Source organism: Frankliniella occidentalis, unplaced genomic scaffold (assembly GCF_000697945.3).
Source record: "Frankliniella occidentalis isolate FOCC.00 unplaced genomic scaffold, Focc_3.1 Scaffold20, whole genome shotgun sequence".
Classification (NCBI taxonomy): Eukaryota; Metazoa; Arthropoda; class Insecta; order Thysanoptera; family Thripidae; genus Frankliniella; species Frankliniella occidentalis.
Genome location: NW_026267150.1, coordinates 516747 through 526674, shown reverse-complemented (window position 1 = coordinate 526674; position 9928 = coordinate 516747). Strand labels below are relative to the sequence as shown.

The window sequence follows — 9928 nt, the reverse complement described above, 5'->3', positions numbered from 1 at the left end:
GTTCATGTTCATATTCGCCGCCTTAGCGAGGGAGGAAAGGCCTGTTTGTGCCATAGGTGATAAGGGGATAAGTGTGTGGGAGTTCTGGGGAGGACTGTACGCGTTACCCCCCTCCTGCCTGAAAGCGACTGCAAGCCCCGTTCGTCGCGGTGGCCCGGTGGCCCAAGCCCCCCGCCCCACCTGCGGCGTGACCCACTGCGCCGCGGCGCCGGCACACCTTGCCCCGCCCTGCCCCGCACCGCCCCGCCCCGCCGCGCTGCCGCACCTACTCCTGATTATCAGGGTCTCCTCCCGCGATATCGGTGCGCTCAGCGGCAGTTAGCCTTGGCGCGTCGTCGCGACCGTCGGGGAGCAGCTGCAGGAAGTCAGTTTTGGGCTGCCGCGCTCGAGCTATGGAAGGCCGCGCAGACAGCCAGCACCACGACGACGTCGTGGACGACGTGACGGACAGCGACGAGGACACAGTCACCATCGGCGAACGGGACGACGATGAGGACGCCGCCACCGTCGTCAACGATGACCTGGACGCGCCGATCGACGAGCAGGCGCCGCCAGGACCGGGCCAGAGAGCATCCCTCGTAAGAGCACGCGAGTCCGCGGCGTTCCGGTCATCCGCTCAATCAAGGCTATGATGGGCTATCACTTGCTCGACTTTCAGGTGAAAGTGGCGGTGACGGTGAACGGGAAGTCGCAGCTCTTGGCCCTCGACCAGCGCCTTCCCCTGGACGAGGTGTGCCGCGGCCTGTGCAACGACTGCGACATTCGCTGGAGGGAAGCCCGTTACTCGCTGGCCCTCGTCGCGCGCGCCGGCGGCGGCCAGAAGTACGTCACGGAGCTCAACCGGGGCGAGGTGCTGAAGAACGGCGCCGAGCTCGTCCTCACGTACGCGCCCGGGGTGTTCGCCGACCTCATCCTGGACAAGCTCAACGGCAAGGCGTGAGTGTGAGAAGTGTCTGAGACAGCAAGTTATACTACCGCACGCAGGCGTGCGGCGGGTCTGCTTACCGTCGCTGACCACGGCGCCTTACGACGGCCCCGACCGACTAGGCAACCCGCTTGCACGCCTGCTTGCGGTAAAGTATACCTACAAAAGAGCACGGGGTTCCTCATCGGACCCCGATCAACTCTCCGCAATGTCCCCGACCCTGCTTGCAGAAACAACCCCGACGAGCGGCCGTGGGCGCTGCAGAGGCTGTCCGAGCTGTGCACCGACCCCAACTTCGTGGCAGCGCTCTTGGAGCGGCCCGGCGTCGTGGACTTGCTTCTCGGCCTCCTCGTCAACGACCGGAAGGGGCAGCGCCTCCGGCACAAGGAGCTGCTCTGGACCCTCAGGCAAGACGTTTGAATCATGATGACCTGTGGCTGATTCGGCCCATCCCATTTCCGCAGTTACTGTCACCATCACAGGCGTATTGGGCGGGTTTGCCTATCGTCTCGTGGTGACCCCGAGCAATGATATATTTATTTTACTCTTGACACAAGACGATATGTTAAGATTGTTCGAATGTTAAAATTTTCTCAAACCAGGCGAGAAAACAGATTTGTGTCAAGAAAAATACAATTCCTCTTGAGTCAAAATGTACTTGAAGTGAGATCACATTTTTCTCGGTGCAGGCAAACTCACCCGCATGTCTGCGAGCGCTAACCTATCTCCAGATGTGGGCGGGGCCATTCAACCATCATAGTACAGTTCGCTGAATCCAAGACACTGCCTTGTGATCCAGGGCGCTGCTTAGCCTGGTGCGGCAGGGCGTGCTGAGCGGCGACGAGGCGGACCTGGTCGCGGTGATGAAGCGCCTCAGCGAGTACATACGCGCCGAGCAGTCGGTGGAGCCGACCCTCCTGGAGATGTCGCTGCGGCTGCTGGCCGCCGTCAGCGCGCAGCCCTGGGCCGTGTCCGCGGCGCAGCACCTCAGCGTCCTGGACGTGGTGCCCATGCTGTGGTACACGGAGAAGCCCGGGGTGCAGACGCACGGCCTCGAGCTGATGAACGTCCTCGCCGCGAGGGAGGCGCGCCTCGGGCCCGGCAGCCCCGAGGCCAAGATGCAGGCCACCAAGACTCTCACGTCGCCCCAGGTGCGTTACATCTACTGCCGACCTATTTCGCTTGTCGCCATTCAGAGTTACTCACACCCATTCCCGGGTACACCCCCTGCTTCTCAAGGTGTGTGCCACAATCGTCCAGAACGTACTGTGCTCTCCAGTCCGCTCGAACATGGCTCGTCAGCTGTACAACCTCCAGAAGCTGGTGCTACAGCCCCTCCAGGAGTCCATCGACACCCCCGTCGACCCCAGCCTCGTCGCGCCAGACCGGCCACCCGTGCCACCACCCCGTCACACGCGACGGCGGCGGAAGTCTGCTGTAAGTCGGCGGCAAAAGCGGCAGCAGAGATTCGCGCGTTCCTCCAAGCGGCTGGCCCTATGCTTGTGATGTTCTGTCGCCAGGCGAGCTCGCTGCTGCACAGCCACAGTTGGTGCGAGGGCGACGCCGAGCACGCCGAAAGGGTAGTCCTCCCCGGAGACAGGCGGTCGCTGGACGACGCGCCCTACAAGCTGCTCCCGCCCACCCGGACCGACGGCCTGCTCCGGCCCGCCAGCGCCGACGTCGAGGCCGACGGCAGGTCGTTGTCTCCGGCGAGCATGACCTACACGCAGGGGAGCGTCAGCAGAGACTCGATGGGCTCGGTGACGAGCCTGGCCTCCGACGACAGCGCGTGGTGCAGGCCCAGCCACCGAGGCAGCCACTCCACCCTGTGGTCCGAGCTCCCCGAGGACGCGATGGAGCCCGAGGTGCCGCCGAGCAGGCTGGGGCAGGAGTGCCTCGACTACCTCCGAGACTACCACCCCGGCCTCGCCGTGCGCGCCCTCGAGGAGGAGCAGGCGCTGTACAGCTCGCTCAACAACACGGCCGAGCGGCTCGTGCGGCTGCTGGGCGCGGAGCTGCTCCTTTGCAGGGACCCCGACGGCACCCCCTCCTCCGCCAAGTCCAACCTGTACCAGCCCCTGCTGTTCTCTAGGGACGTGCCCTTCTTCCACGAACTGTTCTGCCGCGGGCTCAACCTCCTGGCCAAGACCCGACGCGAGATGCGGGCCAAGACGCAGCGCGATCAGGACAAGGTGCGCGTCTCATCTGGCGCTGGGGGCGCTGGCCGGTGTGGCATTCGACCCCTTGCCCCTTGGACCTGCCCCTATGGGTCCCTGGGCGATCTCACAGCTGCGCTGCTTCTCTGCCCGGGCACACGCAAAAATAAATATGGCACCCTAGCTATTTTTTTAGCACTGGTGCAAAAAATTCGTCAGCATAGGCCCAGCTATTTTTTTTAGCTCCAGTGCTAAACTTTTAGTTGTACAGCAAACTGAAGCAATGGACTAGCTGTATCGCCAATACTATTTAGCAGTACAGCTAAATATTTTATCCTATAGCTAAATTTTTGGCAGGGGTGCCAAATTTGCCTGCTAAATCGATTAGCACGGAACCGATTTTTATTTTTTTCCGTGCAGGTGTTCCGCGTGGTGCGGCGACAGTTCCGCGAGGCGCTGCGCGCGCAGGTAAGCAGCTGGGACCAGCTCGACAGCTGGCTGAGCGCGCTGCCGTACTCGGCGGTGGCCGCGCTGTGGGAGCGGGAGCGCGTGTCCGGGGTGCTGAGCGCGCCCGGCGTGCTGCAGCTGCGGGAGCGCAGCCGCGCCAAGCTCTACCAGCTCGTGAGGCAGCAGCGCCTGGACACGCTGCGGGCGGGCGCGCGCTTCCGGAGGCCCGGCAAGCTCTCCAGGACCGGGGTCGGCAAGGGCGTCAAGCGCGGCCCCGTCTGGGTCTGGTTGGCTCCCGGGGACGCCGCGCTGCTGTACGCCGACTGCCCCGAGGGGAAGGACGACGGCGACCTGAGCGGGGAGCCGCCGCTATCGCTGCCCCTGTCCTCCGTCACGGCCGTCCTCACCGGCAAGAAATGCACGCACATCCGAACCTCCAGGTTAGCCCAAGACAATCCCACCGAGTCCAACACAACGATGTCGAAACGTTTTTGAAAGCGATATCGTTACGATTATCGTGACACTATTTCTCACTGGAACGTCCTCGTGCGCACGCAGGAGTCAGAAGCAAGGCGTGGACCTGGCGCTGTCGCTCACCCTCGACCCCAACGACAGCGAGGTGCCCTCCTTGGATCTCATCGCCAAGGATGCGCCAACCCTCCTTGCCTGGGCCGATGGGCTCAACATGCTTCTTGGTAAGGCGTTTTGTCCAATATGACACATTATTTTATCTATTTCGGGCAACAGGTGGCTAACCCCCGCGCACTTCTGAAGTTATACTGTACCGCACACAGGCGTGCGAGCGGGTTGCCTAGTCGGTGGGTCCTGATCATGATCATGGCGCGTGCTACAGTACATGTTATGTGTCTCTACACCTCTTCCCAGGCAAAGACAAGGAGCCGTACTCGCAGACTGTGAAAAGGGATTTGGACGAGCTCGCGGATATGGAGATTCGACTCCAGCTCATGGAGCTGGACGGTGTCACCTTGCCATCCGAACCACCCCCGGTTCCGCCCCCACCACCCGACTATGACTTTGCGACGGACTAAAAATACATAGTGATTAAAATTTTTGTAACTCATATGTGGCGTGTGTACATTGCCACTCTGAAAAGTCTCTTCCATTTGAGAAGGTACGGAAGGATTCCTTTCATGTTTGACAAAACCTCTGTGCTCCAAAACACTATGTTCTCAGCCTTCCCATAAGACACAGAGTACCCTTGTGTGGCCCTGTGAGGCAAGCGCAACGTACTTGTATCAATAGAGTTACATAGGCTACTCTACTCGTACGCTTCATAATGTGTATACATGTCACAGACCATCCATCCATCCATCAGAGCAGTCGGCCCTGAATAAATCGGGCAGGGCAGGGCAGGACCCACTCGAGACACCCACGCGCACAAGCGGGAGAAATGTTTAGGCCCCCAATGCCCCCCACCACCCTAACACATTGATTCCGAGAGAGAAGTGCGCATGCACGCACACAGCGAGCCACCAGACCGCCGTCAAGCGTCAACATCGACACCCACGGCTTTTTTTGTGGTGAGTTACGTATACATAGTTGGTGAAGGAATATAGCAGAGGACGACAGACTGACGGCTGACGTCCCACCTTAGTATGTGGACCGACTTCGTAACCCTCATTGGAGTTAAACATGGAGATGAGCAGGACTGGCACAGCCACTGATCTGAGCTACTGAGCCGCGCACGCCGCCGGCTCCCCGCCGGCGCCCTCCCGGCGCCACCCTGGCGCCCGCTGGCGCCGCGCCGCCTACCGCTACCCTGGCGGGATCAGGGCGGGATCTGATCGATGCCGACTGAGATGCTGGCGCTGGTCACCCTCTCAAACCCTGCGTCTGGGTCAACACGTTTGTTACAGAACGCATACGACGACTGTCGCTGCTGACAGAGCAGCGAGATGAAGAATAAGGGCGAGCTGAAATCAGAGGCTCCACCATCTGCTGCACCATCCAGTACCACTTGCCTCAGTATTGAACAGATTCAACTTATGCCACGGCTTCAAACAAATGTGCACGTCCCTGACGTCAGGACCGGTCACTCGAGACACTCGCCCGCACCTCGCCGGCCGGTACGTACTGTACTGGCCGGCCGAGCGGCGGGCGGGCGATATGTTTAGGTCCCCCCCCCCCCCCCACTGATTCACTCACTCCTGCGCCGTCACGCAGCACGCAGCACCACACACCGAGCAAAACTCGAACTCAACCAGTCCAGTCCGGGACCAGACCACCGGCGGGACGCGGCGAGCGCGAGTAGGCGAGTGCGGGCGAGCTCTGGCCAGTGAGGCGCTGAGCGCGGACGACCACCGGTGACCTTGAGGAGCAGACCGGCGGACCGGCCTCAAACTCGAGCTGCAGGCGACGCCGAGGGCGCAATTTCGGCGACATGGACGTGGACTGTGGGGATTGCGGGGACTGCGCTGACTGCGGTGACTGCGACTGTGACTGTGACTGCGGTGACTGCGGTGACTGCGGTGGCTGCGGTGACTACACCTGCGCCGGAGCAACCCTCGGCTGCTGCGATATTTTTCTGGTGAGTTGGAGAAGGAGTAGTAGATCAGGACCAAACGAGCAGGGAGGACTCTTCGCACGTCGCGGCCGGCGCACCCCCACTCATTTCCTTCCGCCGCGCCCTACCCGATAAGGCATGAAGAAGGCGTGGTCATCAGTCATCAGATCGCTATCGGCAGGCGCTCGCCCTCTCCTCAACTTCAACGCGGCTTATAACGACGGCTTGCTCATATAGCGAATCGGAGCCACCCATTTGAAAGCACGCGTGAATCTCGGCACGTTTGTTACAGGACTCAGACGACGACGACTGTTGCTGCTGGGGGAGCAGCAAGAAGCAGGGGCAGAAGCAGGATCAGGAGCAGGCGCAGGAGCAGGCGCAGGAGCAGGAGCTGGAGCTGGTGCGGGGGCAGGAGCTGGCGCGGGAGCAGGGAGAAGATGGTGGGCCAGGAGAAGGCCGTGAAGTGCGAGCAGAAGCAGGAGGACAGAGGCGCGGAGACGATGGTGGTCTGCCATGTTGCACTATCCTGTAACACTTGCTTCAGTATTGAAATGACGACTAATGACACCGTTTAAGAAAAAATTGTACTTTTTGTGTACCTATATGTGATTGGAAGAGCGGTACTCGCGCCGTACAACTTACAGTATTAAGACTGCTTTCCCCCCTTTTAATTTTTGTACTATTTTAATTTGTATGGTATTTTTAGTGCTAGCTACAATAAAACTTGCAGTCACTGCCAATATGTAATGAATGAGTCGTTCGATTTGTCAAAGACAGAACCATATCAAGTCAATCACCTTAGGTCGCGTCTCACTGATCCACCTCTAGAAATCGTGACATCTTTGACAGAAAATCAGATCTCTCTGCGCCTAAAAGCCGAGCGTCCGAGCTGCGGCCGAAGAGCAACCATCTTTTTACTGTAATGAGTGCACGCACATCGCTAGCTATGTGTGCCACCACAGCTGGATCTGTCACCTGTGAGAGTTCTCGTTCCAAAATGACATAACTCCGCAGAACTCCCTACTACGAACCAGGTCACTTCGCCAGGCCAGGACCTTTTCGCCCAAGATAAGTTGCCACTATCACTGATCTCAGCCCGAAACACGATGCCCTGCCTCCCCCCCCCCCAACTTCCTATGCGTCCCCCTCCAGAGAACGGACGGAAAAAAGGCCTCCGCCAGCGCTCGTCGCAGCCCGTCCCCCGTCCCCGGGCTCGGGTGGCGCGGGGCTAGGGGGCTAGGCGGGCGGGAGGCAGTGTGGGTAGGGCTGTAGGGCTGGCTGGCTAGGCTAGCTAGGCTAGGCTAGGGTGGCAGTAGTGGCCCGACACTGTCCCACGATCGACGATGACGGCGCCCGGCGCACTGCGAGCAGCGCCTACATGGCGTACGCGGGGTTGGATCCGCACCCCCCTGACAGTAAGTCATGTTTCTAGCGAGAAATAAAGCGTTCCGGCAAGGCTGAACAGAACAAGAATGCGGGGATAACACTATGACATGATGACTTCTGCTTTCTTGTTCCCCGCATTCTTCTGTATTTCAGCATTATCGGAATGCCTCATTGGGGTTTTATTTTCGTGGTCCACCCCTTGTTACGCGATGGACGGGCTGGAAGCTGGAGATCAGTCTTGGCTCCCCATCATTGTTCGTGCTGGAAGCTGGAAAGTTTACTTTTGGATTTTTATGGCCACCCCCGTTGCCGCCTCGGCCTCGGCACTCCCTCTGTAACTACCATTAGCTACCATTCGAAGAATGTTTGCGCGAGCGTCTCCACCCCCACTCCGCTCGACCCCCTTCACCCTGCCCCCTCCTCCTCCTTCCCAAAGTGGTGTTGCTGCGCCGGCTGCGCCGCCGCGCCCGCTCTCCCCGCTCCCCCCGCACCGTCGCCGTGCCAGCCGTGCGCCGCCGTGCTCTCTGTGGGACCCGTGCTCGCGTGGCCTGCCCTACTGCTCCAGCCCGCCCGTGTGGGGAACGAAACGGGTTCCTCCGTTCGTGGCGCCACTTCCAGGAGGTTGCAGGGAGCTAGTGAACAAAGTGAGTTTAACGTTTGGTTGGGATTCTCGTGCGAATGGGTGAGGGTGAAGTAGGAGAGCGGAAATGTTATCCGATACTTCGGCTGCCGTTGTCTTTACCCACAGTGCTGCGTTGCCATTCTCGTTTATTTTCTGTTTGTCATGCTCAGGCAGCAGCGGCTGGCAGCGATTTGAAAACCAGCGGTGGCGACAAAATGTTGTGTACCTTTTCATAGTTGTCGTTATCATTTTAAGCGAGTTTGTATTTCGTTTTACGTCTAGCATTTGAGGTTATGTCGTTTTGTTGATGTTGGGAGGGTCGAGCCGAGCCGAGCCGAGCGGTGCCGTGAGCCGAGCCGAGCCGGTGCAGGCGCGCAGGCGACTCCCCACTCCCCAATCGTGGGGGCTGGAAGTTGTAAAGAAGAGGGAGTGTCAGTAAACTGTTAGCACGTTAACAGTTTAGCAGCCCTCTAAGCCTGCTAGGGCGAGCCATTTTCGGAATTGAATGTGTCGTGAACAGATGGAATGGCCATGGCCATGTCGTCCGCCACGGCACGGGGCTCTCCAGCAAAAGTGCCGTCGTGTCTGCTGAGGGGACCGTCACTTAGTCGTCGAAGGGCCACGATGTGACAATCGCGCCACAGAAGGTGTGGCCACAATATGGTCTCGTCGGGCTGCGTGCGTAGGCAGGCGTTTGCACAGTGTGTCCACGCTGTCCCTTCTTCCCGTCAACCAGATGTCACACCACGCAGGATTGTTTGGCCGCGGGTCCGCTGTGAGACGGCATGGCCATATGGTGGCCAAGCCCTGTTCGGCGTGCATCGCCCCCTTATCGCGCCTCTTATCGTCATCATGGCCGTAGGTCCCAGGTCCCACTGCGTGGCCACAGTGTGGCCTCGCCTCTGGGTCCTCATTCACGGGTCATCACACAAACACTGAATCCTTTTCGCGCCCTTCTCTGTCCCCTTGACCTACAGAAAAGAACACCAAGAAGACATGACCATATCGTGGTCTTACTCACCTCTCATAAGAGACGAAGACGACGCGCGTGAGAACATCCGCGTCCGCTGCTGGCTCCTCGCCTACTTGTGGGGAGGGGGGAGTTATAGGGGGCAACCAACAGGGGTTTTCTAGAGAAATTGCCTACCTTATTTTAAGCGGCTTCTTATAAGAAGCCCTACAGGGCTGACAGAGGGGAGGGGGGGATCTCCACCCGACTCCCCCTAAAACCCTTCCTGTTAACCAGTCATAAGTTCGTCGCGGGTTCACCGCTCCCCCACCCCAATTAATTACTTACAAACAGTCCCGTGCGGTTGTCTAACTTTTATGAGGGCTTAACGATTACCTGCTGTCCATAGCAAACTGGAGCCTCCCAGAGCCAACTGAACTTGTATCGCGAAGCCAAGGCCTCTGGGCCACGCGCGGTATAGGGAAAGGGTCGATCCCCTAGTGATAGCCGCCTGAAAGGCAGGCAATTTTTGCCACATAACCCCTGTAAGTATGCAACCCACGGTAGACAACTTGTCTTGGCAGAAAGATTTTAGTCCGTGCCAGAAGTGCAGCCGTACACGGGCCGAGCACCGAGCTGCAGGCTGCAGCCCGAAAGCGCACAATGTGGCCCGGGCCCCGGCCTGGCGGGTCGGGGGTGGCCTTTTGTCTGGCGCAGGGACCCGCTGTTGGCTCCTGACTGTATATTTCTCTTGTTCTCCGGGTGTGATCTCCGAGGTAACTTTCTGCCAAGAAAGATAAGTTGTCCAGACCTCGCCTTTGTCGGAAAGTTAACCGTTCTGCAAAAAATTTGCTGATTGCCACTCGAGCGCCCCGGCTAGTTCGCACACGCACCTCGTACCTACTTGACTAAATGGCAT

The 9928-nt window shown here is 59.3% G+C and overlaps 1 protein-coding gene across 3 annotated transcripts; it reads left to right on the top strand.

Moving 5' to 3' along the window:
- The first annotated feature begins 299 nt into the window (after positions 1 to 299).
- On the top strand, positions 300 to 6799 carry LOC113208664 (uncharacterized). 3 transcript variants are annotated; one of them, XM_052264621.1, is made up of 11 exons: positions 300 to 578; positions 659 to 936; positions 1156 to 1332; positions 1725 to 2076; positions 2165 to 2362; positions 2446 to 3117; positions 3502 to 3968; positions 4087 to 4223; positions 4414 to 5069; positions 5406 to 6076; positions 6345 to 6799. In XM_052264621.1, exons 1-9 carry the CDS (start codon positions 393 to 395, stop codon positions 4575 to 4577), a joined length of 2631 nt encoding a protein of 876 aa, XP_052120581.1. In that variant the 5' UTR covers positions 300 to 392; the 3' UTR covers positions 4578 to 5069; positions 5406 to 6076; positions 6345 to 6799. The 3 variants fall into 3 exon arrangements, with proteins under 3 accessions (XP_052120581.1, XP_052120580.1, XP_026281551.2); XM_052264620.1 differs by having other exon boundaries at positions 4414 to 5615; positions 5713 to 6076; XM_026425766.2 differs by having other exon boundaries at positions 4414 to 6076.
- Positions 6800 to 9928: the final 3129 nt, after the last annotated feature.